The sequence below is a fragment of the Pelmatolapia mariae genome, linkage group LG7 (assembly GCF_036321145.2).
Source record: "Pelmatolapia mariae isolate MD_Pm_ZW linkage group LG7, Pm_UMD_F_2, whole genome shotgun sequence".
Lineage (NCBI taxonomy): Eukaryota > Metazoa > Chordata > Actinopteri > Cichliformes > Cichlidae > Pelmatolapia > Pelmatolapia mariae.
This window is the reverse complement of record NC_086233.1, coordinates 15,559,708-15,575,729: the sequence shown is the minus strand read 5'-3', so window position 1 is coordinate 15,575,729 and position 16,022 is coordinate 15,559,708. Positions and strand designations below refer to the sequence as shown.

At 38.8% G+C, this 16,022-nt stretch overlaps 1 protein-coding gene across 9 annotated transcripts in view; it reads left to right on the top strand.

Moving 5' to 3' along the window:
• mast4 (microtubule associated serine/threonine kinase family member 4) overlaps nucleotides 1–16,022 on the top strand; it is a 141,052-nt gene that overhangs the window by 87,174 nt on the left and 37,856 nt on the right. For 6 of the 9 annotated variants that reach the window (XM_063478086.1, XM_063478085.1, XM_063478084.1 and 3 more), the window contains exons 4-5: nucleotides 3,405–3,436; nucleotides 13,987–14,067. In XM_063478086.1, the coding sequence (XP_063334156.1) occupies nucleotides 3,405–3,436; nucleotides 13,987–14,067 (113 nt within the window). Of the gene's footprint in view, nucleotides 1–3,404; nucleotides 3,437–11,470; nucleotides 11,567–13,986; nucleotides 14,068–16,022 lie in introns of those variants that run through there. The other 3 variants (XM_063478089.1, XM_063478087.1, XM_063478093.1) reach the window with 2 other exon arrangements.

Here is a 16,022-nt window from a genome sequence, read left to right as displayed (position 1 = left end):
CCAGTGTGTTTTACTCATATTCAGTGCTTTCAGATCTCAAGCTATTGAAAGCCTTTGCAATACTTTATTAAAGAGCTATTTCATTAAATATGACTCTTAACTGATACAGTCTCTCTAACGCACTGAGACAATCGTATTGCTGGAAAATGTAAAACAAAAACATTCTGAAAAGTCGGATGTGATTTCATTAAATGTTAAGAGTTGTAACTTTCTATAGTTCTATATTTCTGCAAGCTCAGAGTTTCATAAGCTTTTTAAATATGCTGTTTTGTGGAATAAGAGCGTTGATGTCAATTCTCAGTTCGTGTTAGATCAGTGCTGCTTTTTTTATACAAGAAAATGTGATTTTGACAAAAGCCCAACATTGGTTTGAGGTAGAACTCGTCTCACTATAGTTTCATTAAAACTGCATTCAGTGCTATCTGAAAGCGTTTGTTGCTAGTAATGGAGCCCTTTCTCTGTACAATCTTTGCTTACTCAGAAAGGTGTCAGAAGCACCAAACATCAAAAGCATGAAGAAATGAGACATTTATTTTACCTATGTAAATATGTTCCTGAGGCATGAATATGAATACATTTATGTTACAGACTTCACACATTGATTTGGTGTTCTATGATTGGTGGCTTTTCCATCACTGTAAGTCATTCACTGCCTGGTAATTAGTGTTGTGTTCGCTTCGGTCATGTCTCTCAAGGAAACACTCTGCCCTTGGTCTTCAGTAGGCACCGGGGGAAACCAGACATTAAGCCCTAATTGATAGCAAAGGGAGAGTGGGGCTTAGCATCTTTTCTGCTGACTGTAGCAGCCGATACATATCAACTCAATGTCCTACGCTCTTTGAGACAAAGGACCTGCTCTTATCAGGCTGTTGTTATTAGACAATAAAACATTTTATTATCCTGTCTTTGGGATTTGTAGCCCCAAAACAAAATGTAGCCAAACCTGGTTATTTATCTTATTTTAAACATTGAAACTGCACTGAAAGATTTGAGGCAATCAGAGCTGAAACCGCACACAGAATTATTCTGAGGGCAATAAAACACCTGAGTTCTTTGCAGCAGTGTGTAAACAAACTGTCCTATTAATTCTACGGGGGATATAATGATCTGTACACTGGGATTGTCTGTCATTGTCTCATGTTGGTCCTTGACTTGCATGGCTGTTCATGTGGTACTCGTACAACAGATGTTATGGCAGCAGCAGTGGCTTCATTTGTAGCTTGCTGTATTTTACTTATTTGTTCCTGGCAGCTTTTACAGAAAGAAATTCTTTGGAGCATTTTCCTGAAACATGCAATTTAATTTCTCTAAAGGAGCTGAATATTTGTAGGAGCTGATTGTATTACAGGTTAATGCACTGAAGGTGGTGTTTAGGTGTGACTTGTCAACAAAGCAAGAGGGCAGCAAGCCTGATATTCTTTTTTTGAAGTTTCAATTGCAGTTTTTTTTCCTCTACCCATGGTGTCAGCAGTTGCCGTGGATTCAGGTGATTTGCAGCTCCACATAAAAAATGCAAACATTTTGTTGCTGAAAAATGTAGTTTAGTAAGGTTTCATTTTCCTTGACTGCTCTAGAACTAAAATATTATAACATTATAGGTCTTGCTTTCTGATTTAAAAAAAAAAAAAAAAAGCACCCAATTTTAGGGACCATTCACTCCAGTGAAGCTGCCTTAGTACTCCAAATATGGAACATAGAAATTTCCAAGTGCAACACTGCATCTTATTAAAAATGCTTCCTTCAAAGCTCAAGACTGACAGCTTGGCTTTGTCCATCAGTTATGCTCCAGAAGAAATGCACATCATCTTGTCACTAGAGAAATAAGGAAAGTGGCAGCACTTTCTGGAATTGTTAAAATCCTTGGGACTAATTGTACTATTAGATAGGGACAAATATGTATATATAACTTCAGTTGTGGACAAGTTCAACACATTATTCCCAGAGGCACAGTCATAATACTTCTAAAAAAAATTGAAATGGACCTCAGTCAATCCAAGACAAATAACCAAACAAACTTTGACAGTGGTGTTCACTTCGCCAGGTATATTTCTGTGGGGAAAAATAAAAAATCACCTCACTGCAGCACCATAACACACATGCTCAGGAAAATTGGGCCTTGAAATTTGTCACCTTGCGACTCCCAGCAGCATTCAGCAACTACTCACAAGCTGGTTGGGCAATACACAATTTTTGCCAGCACCCAAAGGTTGCCAACAGTACAGAGTTCACTTTACTCTGAATGCGATGTAGATTTGTATCCAGTCCTTCAGCTAAACCATTGTATTTACCTTTAGGAAGAAAACCAACAGGGCTTTCAATCTTGAAATCTGGGAAATCTTCAATGTATTTAATGTCTCTTCAGTAAGTTTGTGCCATCTCTTTGGTGATGTCACAATACAATTTGATTTCTGTGTTTGGGAGACTGGACACAGCTACAGATTAAAAAATAAATAAATATACAAACAAACAAACAAAAAAAAACACCACCATAAGTAAGTTGTTTGCTTGCAAGAAATTTGCATCTCTGTAAATGTTTGCATGCAGGTTTTTTTTTCTTTTTTTCATGCAACAATCTTGTGAGAAAACATAATCCCTCCAGAAATCAATGAGGGCATTGTTGTTTGCTGGGCTGTTTCAGTACACACAGTGACCTCTGTGTATTTTTGCCCTCTACAACTGATTTTCAGTCACTTTTTTTCTCCTTTTGTTTTTTATACATATAAAGTATTAAAACCAACACGTGTAGAAGAAGTTAGGCAGACATCAAGTTGCATTTACAGCATAAGGAGGCTGTGAAATGTATTTTTATGCTGATGTTTGATGTGTTTGACTGAGTTATCATGTTTCCTCAATCTACACTAAATGTAAACAATCTGCAAGTAAGGCAAATTCAATTTAAATCATTTGAGTCATTACTTTTATTACAGCTGTTACCTGATTAAAGTGAACAGTTTGAAATCCAGATGCAGATTATTCCAGTTCTCTGGGAATGGATATAACAGCTTCACACCTGCTCCGTGTTCTCCGTCCATATGTTGGCTGTTTTTGAAGGTGTTAACCTGCTGGAGCAGCTGAAAAGCAGAACAGATTAAAGTTTATGATAGAACTTCAGTTGCTACCTTAATCATCACCTCCTTTCATTTATTTTTTAACATAAATATTATGCTGAATATGGTCCTTGTAAATTAATGCTGGTTTTCAAGTTTTGCTTTGCTTTTGTCATTTTCAGGATATAAATATGCACATATATGACATCATATCTTCTATAAGTAATTGGTAGTTCTGCATAAATGAGCCAAAGTAACCTTTTAATAATGCTGACTTTGTTCTTTGTTGGTAAAAGATGAGTTAAAGTACATTGTGGTGTTAATTGTGATGCTTATAACTCTTGTTTTCATTTGCAGAAGGAGCTGAGTCTTCCCAGAAGAGGCAGTTTGTAAGTACTATCTTAAATGTTAAAGAGATATAAAGTAACTACCTCTTTTATTGATGCCCACTGTATTCATAAAAATAGTAAGGCGTGCTTGTCCATTCTTATGAGCAACATGAAACTCTTAGAAGCTGTCCATTCATTAGATTTGTTCAAATGAAAGGAAATATTTACATGAAAGTTTAAATAAAGTTGTAAAGATGTCACAGTATACGTGTACACTGAACATAAAGCTGAACAGTATTCATGGTATTTGGAAGGTTTTCAGACTGTCTTACATTTTAAACATGTTATCTTTCATCTAAAAATGTACTTTAATATTATTATGGACTTTCCCCAACTCTCTACCCATACTACAGTAATACTACAGTACATGAAATAACAAAGTGGTGTTTTGAGTGCTTTGTAACTTGAGGATAAAACTCTGAAATACCTGGGAATGTCTGATTCTCAACATGTAGAAAACTGTTGGACAAAGGTGTGTGTTCAGTACAGTTTTACTATGCAGATTTTTTTCTTTCCCAGCTGTTGTGTGCTAGTTGATAAAGTATTAGCCTCATTTGGGCTCATTGTATTTTGTAACCTATTTAGCTAATACCTATATGAGTTCTTACCTTAAAGAGGTTTTACATATTGAAGGTGCTTGGTCATATACTCTCTAGAGTCTCTCTCTCTTAAAATGATGTAAGTAAGTGGAAAAACAATTCAATTTTCCTTAAAAAAAATCCTTTTATAGCTGGAGAAGAATGGATCTTGTTAACCCTTGGCATATAAATTAACCATATTATACATGTAATCATCTTGACATGTCAGCGTATATATGACAGCTCTTGATTTGTTTTGTTGGAATGGAGTACTTGCCTTTTTCCCCCCACACTATCATTTTGGAAAATGGAGGGAATATCAATTTGCATGGTGAAATAATTGACCTCTATTTTTATAATGGTCTGTGTTGTCATCAGAAAAGAACAGACATTTGCACTGAATCAGACTATCCTCCTCAGGCTGGCTGTTCACATTTGTGTTCACAAGCTTATTGAAGGTGCTCCATGGGCAGATGAGCTGCAGCTTTTAGCCATGTGAAGCCATAAAAGACTTCCTCGACATCGATCCGCTTTAGTTTGATTTATTTCCTGGTGGTGAGAGAGTTATCATGACACCTTGCTGCTCTCGCTGCCACCTCACCAGAGAGGGCAGGTACTGTAATGGAGGTGACCCATTACTAACATGCTGCTGTGAGATCACCAACTGCACTGGTGTATATTTAGCGAGCTAGAACCTCTAGTGACCTTGGTAACCATAGTAATGCTGTTTGGATATGACAAACTTGATATGGTGGCTTCAGATGTATCAAAGCTTACTTTTATTTACTAAGCCAAAACATGGTTGTACTAATTTGTCATCTTTTAAAACAAGAAGAGAATATCAATTCAAAGTATTAGAGCTATATCCTCACTGTTGGTGCTTATTATGTGTGGTTGGGTCACATGTTGATATGACATGTACGAGCCGATTAAAGAATATGCTGGGGGGAAAAAGGTTTAAAAAGACAGCCAGATGCTCTAGCTACATCTTCTAATCAGTGTAAGGAAAAGTGCACTGAATTCAAAGTGCTTCCTTAGTGCTGGCTCAGTGTTGATTAAATCTCTGAAGTCTCTGAGGTTTTCTTGTGACAGAGAGCCATCTACTGAACATTTGATGTCATTAACATGCTGGCTGATGCCTTTTAATTAGCATTATCCAAATTTTCTTTTCATTACTGAGGGCATTTGTGTTTATTTTTTTCCATGGCAGCAGAAGTGATGGATTACACCTCTTCAGACAGCCATATCTACACTTGTTTCCAGTATGAGTCATTCTAGTAGAGATATCAGTTTAACCTATTTATAGACTGACCTTAATAGTTGGAAGTCTTTTGCTGGGTTCTGAGACTAATTGAAAATCAATTATTTGTATGCAGATCAACATGGATCACAGGATTTCTTGACCATGGTTTTAGATCCTGTTTCTCATCACCTGCCTAAATCATAGCCTTTTGCAGTTTGACCTCAAGTGTACTAAACGTGTCATTCTGTCTAGCATCCATCAGCTGCTTTGCCATGCAACAGGATATTAAGTGACTCTGTTGACTGTAGATTCTATTACATTTAGTTTAACAGATGCTCAACCATGCTTCATTAAGTCAGTCACTAGTGTTTACTGAGATGTTTGAGTCCTAGCTTACAGCTATTGCTAAATTTTAATTAGGTAGTCTACAAAATGTTATAGACCGTTAAAAAAGATCAGTAATTATTTCTTAAAACCATAAATGAGTTCCTTTGACATTGCTTGTTTGTATAGGCCAACAGTCCAAAACAGAAATATATTTACTTCCAGAAAGCAAAGGAAGGCAGCGTATCTAGAAAATTGGGTGTAGTTAAATCCCTTAACTTGAAAAAAACTTGAAAATCTAAAGTTTTTTATGATTCTTAGATTCATTTTTATTTGCACAGTAAGCAGGGTTTTTTAATGATTTAACCAAACACTAGTGGCATCTAGTGGTATCTGTCTACACACCGAACAGTTCAACATACATGATACAGAAAAAAGCTAGTTATTTTGTATTCAAGTATTCTTAGAGTAAGCTGAAATATTTCACAGTGGTTGCTGTAACAGTAGTAATCAATTATGTTAGTCACCAGAACCAGTACTTGCAAAATTCTGAAAATGTAAAAATATTTCTTTTTTACTACGATAGGTAGTGTATACAGTGGCTTGCAAAAGTATTCGGCCCCCTTGAACTTTCCCACATTTTGTCACATTACACCCACAAACATGAATCAATTTCATTGGAATTCCACATGAAAGACCAATACAAAGTGGTGTACACGTGAGAAGTGGAACGAAAATCATACATGATTCCAAACATTTTTTACAAATAAATAACTGAAAAGTGGGGTGTGCGTAATTATTCAGCCCCCTTTGGTCTGAGTGCAGTCAGTTGCCCATAGACATTGACTGATGAGTGCTAATGACTAAATAGAGTGCACCTGTGTGTAATCTAATGTCGGTACAAATACAGCTGCTCTGTGACGGCCTCAGAGGTTGTCTATGAGAATATTGGGAGCAACAACACCATGAAGTCCAAAGAACACACCAGACAGGTCAGAGATAAAGTTGTTGAGAAAGTTAAAGCAGGCTTAGGCTACAAAAAGATTTCCCAAGCCTTGAACATCCCACGGAGCACTGTTCAAGCGATCATTCAGAAATGGAAGGAGTATGGCACAACTGTAAACCTACCAAGACAAGGCCGTCTACCTAAACTCACAGGCCGAACAAGGAGAGCGCTGATCAGAAATGCAGCCAAGAGGCCCATGGTGACTCAGGACGAGCTGCAGAGATCTACAGCTCAGGTGGGGGAATCTGTCCATAGGACAACTATTAGTCGTGCACTGCACAAAGTTGGCCTTTATGGAAGAGTGGCAAGAAGAAAGCCATTGTTAACAGAAAACCATAAGAAGTCCCGTTTGCAGTTTGCCACAAGCCATGTGGGGGACACAGCAAACATGTGGAAGAAGGTGCTCTGGTCAGATGAGAACAAAATGGAACTCTTTGGCCAAAATGCAAAATGCTATGTGTGGCAGAAAACTAACACTGTACATCACTCTGAACACACCATCCCCACTGTCAAATATGGTGGTGGCAGCATCATGCTCTGGGGGTGCTTCTCTTCAACAGGGACAGGGAAGCTGGTCAGAGTTGATGGGAAGATGGATGGAGCCAAATACAGGGCAATCTTGGAAGAAAACCTCTTGGAGTCTGCAAAAGACTTGAGACTGGGGCGGAGGTTCACCTTCCAGCGGGACAACGACCCTAAACTTAAAGCCAGGGCAACAATGGAATGGTTTAAAACAAAACATATCCATGTGTTAGAATGGCCCAGTCAAAGTCCAGATCTAAATCCAATCGAGAATCTGTGGCAAGATCTGAAAACTGCTGTTCACAAACGCTGTCCATCTAATCTGACTGAGCTGGAGCTGTTTTGCAAAGAAGAATGGGCAAGAATTTCAGTCGCCGCAAAGCTGGGAGAGACATACCCTAAAAGACTGGCAGCTGTAATTGCAGCAAAAGGTGGTTCTACAAAGTATTGACTCAGGGGCTGAATAATTACGCACACCCCACTTTTCAGTTATTTATTTGTAAAAAATGTTTGGAATCATGTATGATTTTCGTTCCACTTCTCACGTGTACACCACTTTGTATTGGTCTTTCATGTGGAATTCCAATAAAATTGATTCATGTTTGTGGCTGTAATGTGACGAAATGTGGAAAAGTTCAAGGGGCCCGAATACTTTTGCAAGCCACTGTATGCCAAGGCTGCAGTTCTACTGAAAATGAATGGCGATTAGTGTGTGTTCTAGTAGTCTTCTAGTCTATGCGTACAGAAGAAAGATGCATACAAGCACATTAAAAACTATTTGTGACAAATAGTTTAGCTGCTGTGATAACTTGGATACGTTGGGTGTGGAATTACTTTGTGTTTCAGTAGAGAAAACTGATTTGCAAAAGTCAATATGCAAACAATGCCACTGTGCTTTTCAGATCAAGGATGGAAATGCCTCCAATTTAGCAAAGTACCTAAAAGATCTGTTTAAGAAATTCAAGGTTACTGAGTTCTAGTTCAACGTCCAAGCATTATTCTTCTTATGTTGTTCTGACATACATGGTACATTTTGCTTGAGGCAGCTGTGAGGGCCATATGCTAAAGCCTTTGCGGTGGCTAACATTATAAATGCTTAAGTTAATGTAACTAATGTTATCCCTAACATTATCCCTAACAATGTTATCCCTGTAACTAATGTTATCCCTATTGGTAACATTAGCTTAAGTTATGTTAGCTTACATTAGCCTTATATTAACCTACTATCATTCAGTCTGTATCGTATCAACAAAATATAAAATGTTATTTTGGTAGCAAATTTAATCAAGAGTAATGTTATTCTTTTACTTAAACACGCTATTAACTTTCTTTAACACACAATGACCATAAAGGTCAGTTTTACAGTGTGGAAACACAACAATACTGTTTACTGCTGGTTACACTGCAGATTTGATGAGAGCACCCAGATGCTGTGCTTCAGTTCTTACTCAGCATTGTTGCAGTAAAGGCAGAACATAATTGGATAATAAGTACCCAAGGGAAGCTGAACAAGCAAACAGGAAATCATTTGAAAAACCAGGTTTTAGCCCAAAGGTTGCAAAAAGATGTTAATCTTGAAAAAACGTAAGAAGAAAAATATCTTCACATGTCAGCTTTTAAAGGTAAATCAAAGATTGGTTTAATCAGTGTAGTCCCAAACCATTTAATATAATTTGTCCTCCAAAATGTACAGAAACTGTTCACTGAATTTCTCAAGGAAATTCTTTGTTATTGTTTATATCATTACCTAACCTTTGTTTCTTCTCTAACAAGTCTTTTTTTGAATGTGACCTCATTTAGATGACAGTCCCAGGAATCAAGTTCCAGCACTGAGCAACTTTAGGCAACCTGTTGAATTCAGGTCTTTTTAAATAAGGTTTACATATTTCTATTCATATACTGAGAGAAAGGTAAGAGGAAAGTATGCATAGATGGTTAGATGTTCTACTTTGAGGTCTACATTTGCATAAAGGTAGAACTAACTTTCAAATGATTTCCAGCTGAACAGTTGAAGCTTCTTTCTACACTGTGAGGGAGTTTGTTTTACTTGTCCTTGGTACAGTAACAGTCATGCATTACATTAATTAAAAAAACAACTTACTGAGTCACCTTCCTTTACCAAAAGCCAGATATTTCAGCTATCACTGGAAAAAAAAAACTAGAAGAATGCAGTAAAATCTCAGCTTAGTCTTAGCTTAGACTGGACTGTCTATATGGTTCTACTTAATCTCTGTAATTGCATTCCTGATGTACCTGGTGTGCTTGTTTAAACATACTGTAACTTCTATCCATCCATCCATCCATCTTGTGCTTATCCAGGGCTGGGTTGCTCTCCCCAGCCACCTCCTCCAGCTTATCTGGGGGAACACCAAGGCGTTCCCAGGCCAGCTGAGAGATATAATCTCTCCAGCGTGTCCTGGGTCTGCCCCATTGCCTCTTGGGAGAGGAACACCTCACCCAAGAGGCATCCTTGTCAGATGCTCAAACCAGTTCAACTGGCTCCTTTCGATGTGGAGGAGCAGCAGCTCTACTCTGAGCCCCTCCCAGATGGTTGAACTCCTCACCCCTGTCCGCGATCTCATTCTTTCAGTCACTACCCAGAGCTCGTGACCATAGGTGAGGGTAGGGGCGTAGATTGACTGGTAAATTGAGAGCTTCGCTTTTACACTTTACCACGATGGACCGGTACAGCATCCGCATCACTGCAGCCGCAACACCAATCCGTCTGTCGATCTCCCGCTCCCTTCTCCCGTCACTCACGAACAAGACCCCGAGATACTTGAACTCCTCTACTTGGGGCAGGAAATCCTCCCTGAGCCAGAGTGGGCACTCCACCCTTCTCTAGCAGAGGACCATGGACTGTAACTTCTAGTTTGAATTAAGGTAGTATAAATCTATTGGATTTAGCATGTAGAACATATTGCCAACCACATCTGAAAGTGTTTTGTAGCTGTTGTAAGAAATTACAGTTTAAAAGCCGGCCAAGAAAGCCAATGTGATAATTCATGTAATAGTACACTGTCCTTTACAATAGCAGTGAATTAAAATGTTACCCTTGCGCACAAAGTATTGTGAAAAAAGTGAATTTTAATTTTAATTTAAACCTGGCTTATGTCTTGCATCTGCACATCCGGAAAAAAATAAAATCAATAAAAAATAAATATTTGACATTTTAAATAGCCGTACATTTGACCTTTTATACTCTAGATACAGCCCTACACCTCCTTATGTGGCACTTCCTGCTTGCTATGTCTGCAGTTAATGCAATGTTTGGTGTCATCTGCAGTGCCTCTTTGCTCCTCAGACATGTTCGTAGTAATAAAGAATTAGTGTACTGTCTGAATGAGTGAGGTCTCCTTTGCCCTCTATATTTCTCCAGCCAAATCCAGGTTGCACAGAAGCATCATCCTACAGCAGCTATCTTTTGCAGTTCCTGTAGCTGACTCATTGCAAACACGTTTTTTGGAAATGTGTTTCTTTTACAGAGTGATGTCAAATTATTCCTAATAACCTCAATCTTTTGTAACTCAGCAACTCATTCACAGATAATTTCCTGGCAGTGAGTCATTGACTCATTTCAACTTCTTGGGATCTTGATGGTCTGGCAGTACGAATAATTTTGCTGATGATGAATAATAATTTTCAGGGTGCTTTAAATTGCTGCAGGACACTCTGGGTGCGTCATCCTACTGTATTTCTTTGAGTTTCAGTTTATGGCTCCCTAGCTTAAGCACAAGCACTTAAATCATTTCTCAGTTTCACTGCATGTCTCCCTTTAAAAACAAAACAAAACCAAAAAACATCTTTGCAGTTATTTCTGCGAGTTTGATTTACAGTCCTGCTTCCTGTACATTGACGGATGCAGACTGGCAGTTAGCGATGCATTTTGTTTCTCTTCTGAAGATGACATCATCCCTGTGCTTGTGTTGACATCGCACAGAGCAGCCTCACATTAGCGTCTGTCAAGGTGACTGCACGTCCAAGACTTGCGTTTAATTTCTGCTCCGTAGCAAGTCACCAGCTTGTGAAGGGGTTGTGGTGGTGGCGGGGGGGCACAAATGTGCATGTGTTTGAAGGAGCAGGGGGCGTGTATTAGGGGAGGGGAGAAGGGGTATTGTCCTGCCTCCATGCCCTCCGCAGGCAACTGAGGATCTCATTTGACAGCTTCAAGGTGGAACGTGGAAAGACCAAAACAAGAGCCGTAGGCCCCCCCCACCCCCTTTTTCTCCTTTTTTTTTTTTTTTTTTAAACCCCCTCCCTTTTTTATACGGGGGAGAGAAAACCAATCCGTCTCATCGTCCTGTGGTGGCTGGGTTTGGCTCTTTGTCAGTGCAGGGGGGGGGGGGGTAGCAGACAGGCAGTGTGAATGCATATCATGACCACAATAGAGCAAACGAGCACAGTTCAGCCATGAAAGCCCAGCGGGAGAGGCTGAGAATTCCAGGGCTGACGCTAGAGTGAGTATTTTCCTCCGTTATCCTACCCAGGAGACGGCTCCTCTGAAGTGTGTAGCTTGATCCATCTCTGTGTCTTATTTGTTGCTGTCTTTTACTGTTGCTTTATGCTGTTTGCTGTGTTAGCATTAGCAGCAGCAGCAGCAGCAGCATCTGCAGCAGGAAGTCTAAAGCCAGATCTTTAACAGCTAGATAACAGCAGCTTACATGTGCTCGCGTGTCTGTGTTTATGTTCGTGTTCACAGATTTATGTTATCATGCACGGGCATGTGATGGACAGACAGATACTGTAACGTGCCACGAAAAAGGAGTGCCGCAACTGCACAATATGTTTTATTTGCTGGTGTGACACAAGCAAACAGTGCACACGTAGAAAGCATACACAGAGCAACACCTATCAAGAGTGTTGAGACGATGTTTGTTAGATGTGCTTCCTAAGGTGAAAAGCAGTGAAGTGTTGAAGGCTGTGTGGTTTAAATGTCAGTTTCCGCTTTTATCACAGCTCCTGTCATTGGTTTGATTTCATACACTTTTTATTTAGGTCAACAAGGCATTTGTTATGGTTCCCTCCATTTGAGGATTTAAAATCTGCATTTGAGCATACATTTTTACAGTGTTAGTCATCCATCAAACTAGACTTATCTAAAATGTTTGGAATGGAATTTTGCAGATAATGATTGTATAATATATTATCTCATATTTTAAAAATCTCCAAGCAAACATTGCCCACTGATTATATTTGCTGTGATACTCTTGTGATGTCGGGGCACACCAAATTGTGGTTCTGAATAAGGTTGGTGATATACCAATTATATAATTTTTCACATTGGCAGCTAATCCCAACAAAAGTGTTAAACTGAATTTCCTCTCCAGTGTTTCCCAAAGATTTAAACTGTAGTGATGGAAGGTAGACAGGAGTGCATGAAAGGAAGTGCTTTTAAAAAATAAATAATACCTGATATAATTTGTCACAAATGCTATAGAGGCAGATATTAAGTATTAAGTAAGTTCCTCGTTCAATGGATGGATTACAACTCCACTGTTTTGGACTGCAGCTGATAAAAATAGTCGCTGTTCTGCTCTTTCGGTGTAGCAGGTCCAATTCTCTGCTTGGTGCAGGTGCGTGTTAGAGCCTGCAGCAGGTCTTCAGACCAAAACAAAGTCTGCTGTTGCAAGCTGCAATCCAGTACAGTTTGAGTACATCGAGACTGTGGGATGACAGACTCAGGTCCTTAATTTTGCTTAACTGCAGCTGGCTGGTTAGTGCACAATCTGATATCCCTGTGTTGGTGGTGTTTCTGTAACATCGTAATAATGGTGGTCTATGATCAATATTGCAGCTGATCAATGACATTGTCTCAGTATTCCGTTAGCGTAAGCCAAGATTTTTTTACTATTGCTATTTATAAAAAAAAAAAAAAACACACACAAAAAAAACAATCACTAGCAAGCCAAATTAAGTAATGTAGACTTGTTTCCTTTTTCCCTACATTGCAAAGCTATTACAACATGATTGGTCAGTTGCAGTTTTGATCCCGATACCAAGATTATTATGATAATGCAGGAACAACAGCAACATGAGGATATCAGATGCAACGTGGTTAGCAGTGATGAACTCTCAAAATAAGAGCAAGGGGATTGCCCAGTTGTAAATGGTCATTATTGTTTTGGACAATTCTATTGCTTTGAAAAATATACAAATAAATAATAAATTCAGACTATATTGTGCAAAAGGGACATATCTGGGAGCTAACTAACTTGGATAATTAATACATGTGTTACTGATTCAAAGTATCTACAGTTCACATGTCATGATTCTTGGGCAACATGAATGAAGTCTTAATGGTTGTGATGAAATGATTGGTGGTTTTAAGCTTAATAGGGAAATGTCACTGTAAAAACCACATGGATAGCTCTGGTTGTACCAGTCATTAGAAGAGTCTGTCGTAAAACATTCTCACCTTTACAGGACCAAATATTCTGCAGAGCAGACAGTTATGTTGAAAAATGACTCGATACATGAGGCCACATAGACTACAGTAGAGAAAGTGAAAGTCATTCTGTATGGTCTGACCAACAGGAGATTCACCGTTTCTAAAATCAGTTAAGACTGGTTAATCTACAACTGCTTATATGAGCATTTTAGTGAACGCACTTGATTGACATGTTTTGTTTTAGTCTGAATAGTCTACAAGGTCAGACATCCCCAATGTTAAACAAAAACTGGCGAACTAGACAAATGCCTCGGAGACCTGCTGTTCAAACACAACTTAAGTTCATTTGACAGGGATCATTTACTCTTCATGATGCTGCTGTTTTCATCTGGGCATGTGTCTGAGTTGTGGGGGTTTTGTCTTTGTGTGCATGAGTGTGAGAGAGAGTGATAAAAGACAACTATTCACTAGAGTCCATTTAACTTGCAGCCTCACTCCCAGAAGCTTGAGCCCTACTCCCACTAGCCCTTGCAGTCCGTGCAGCCCACTGCACGCTTTTCATTTCTGGAGGTAAGCAAGAGTTCTTCAACCATGGATGTTTTGTTTTGAAGGTGATGTTGGTGCATGTTACCTTGTCTTCACGTGTCATATGGCTCAAGCGCGACAACAAAATCATCTGCCATTGAAATGACATTGAAAGGGGAGGACGTGATACTTATATAATGTTGATAATGTCACCCCTTCCCCCATCTTGTCCCTCTCTCTTCTGAGGTTTAGGCTTCTCTTTCATGTGCTAAGTAGGATTTGTGGCATTTGCAATACATCAAAGTTAATTATGGTCTCAATCTGTGTGAATCCCAGGCTTGTTTCATTTAGGATTGAAGAGTATTCAAAACAGTAAAAGCTGGTAATGGTTCAACATCAGGGCTTATTGGTTAGATCTCAAATAGTTTATAATTAGATTTTAAATGATGCGTGTCACTCTGTCCTCTCTCCGTTCTTCACATTATACCTAGCCAGATGCTTTAAAACTGTGATTGTTCATGGGCCAACTATGTGTGCGTCACTTTGAAATGAGAGACTCAGGTTGAAGCCATCTTGCTGGTGAGGTAATGTTTGTATAATTACTGGTGAGCTGATCAGGCAGTCTGCACACATGGCATGAAAGCACTAGATGAGATCTTTGTGTCCTTGTGTCCTCTCTACAGTCTGTGAAATTTAGTGCCATCGGTTTTAGTGAAAGCAGGTTTTTTGCCTCCTATATTAAGTTTTGACAAACATTCTGCAGCATATTCTTTCACCACAGGCTCACTTTGAGTGTACAGTCTTAGAGTCAGTTCATTAAACATATACGTTTTACTGATATGATAGAGTGTCACGGTCTTCTGTCAGGTTTATTCAGCCTGAATCTAAAGCACATGTGCCAAGAAAAATGGGTGGAATCAAACTTGGAATGGATTTTTTTCTAGCTCATTCAAAACGCTCAATTCTGAGAATTTTCTGTATCAATGAATAGCATGAAAACACCCACCCATTTCACCTCTGGTCTCCTCTTGTTCCTGCTCAGCTTTCATAGAGAGTCAAGTGGAGCAGGCATTTAAGTGAGTCAGCTCCATACAAGAATGTAGAAAGGTTTTATTTTTATATATATTTATTGACATTTTCAGATTTTATTTATGTGCAAATGGACATGGTCACAGTTAAGAAGCCAAATCAGAACACTTGTGGTGATCTTATAGGACCATTACATAGCAACACATGTACCATCATAATGTATATCAACATATATATCAATCAATATATATCAACTGTTTTTTTGTTGGTTTGTTTGTTTAATCTTTTTTTTTTTTTTGGGCTCTTTAGCCATCAGAATTGTTGTTGTCTGAAGGCCAAGGAAGATGCCTAGCGGATTTACTTTACCAAGTGGATCATCATATTGGTCCATTTGATTGACATTTATTTTAATTATGTATTTGTTTTATTTTATTTTCGGTTGTTACAGACGGGACAGACATGACTGGGGGATAGGACAGGGAGAAAGAAAGAATGAAAGAAAGAGAGGGAGAGAAAGAAAAATAGAGGGGAGAAGAGATGGTGAGAAGGGGGGAAGAAAAAAAATGTTTTGTTTAATGTTTCTTGCAATTTCATATTTAGATGGACAGTGGTGACCGGCCTTAGTGCTGATTAAAATGTGATTTAAGGTGCTATTGAGAAATTAAACCTTTCATTTACTGACATTTAATAAGAGATGTATAAATTTAAAGGCTGCACACCAGTGTCTAAATGCGATATTATCTGGCAAGAGTTGCAAAATCTGTCTTTGAATATTAGTCCCAGTATTAGTTGAGCCATGTTCAACTTCTTTGCCTGACAACATAGAGTTGTTTGCCAGAGCTCTGAGTCAGCAACACTGCTGCGTCAACACTGGCCTCAAATCCTTGAGGGCACTGGGGCTTTTCACGCAGTGCTAAAGATGGTGAATCCGGCCTTAAAAGATATTGACACCATGGTCTGAAAACTGCAGA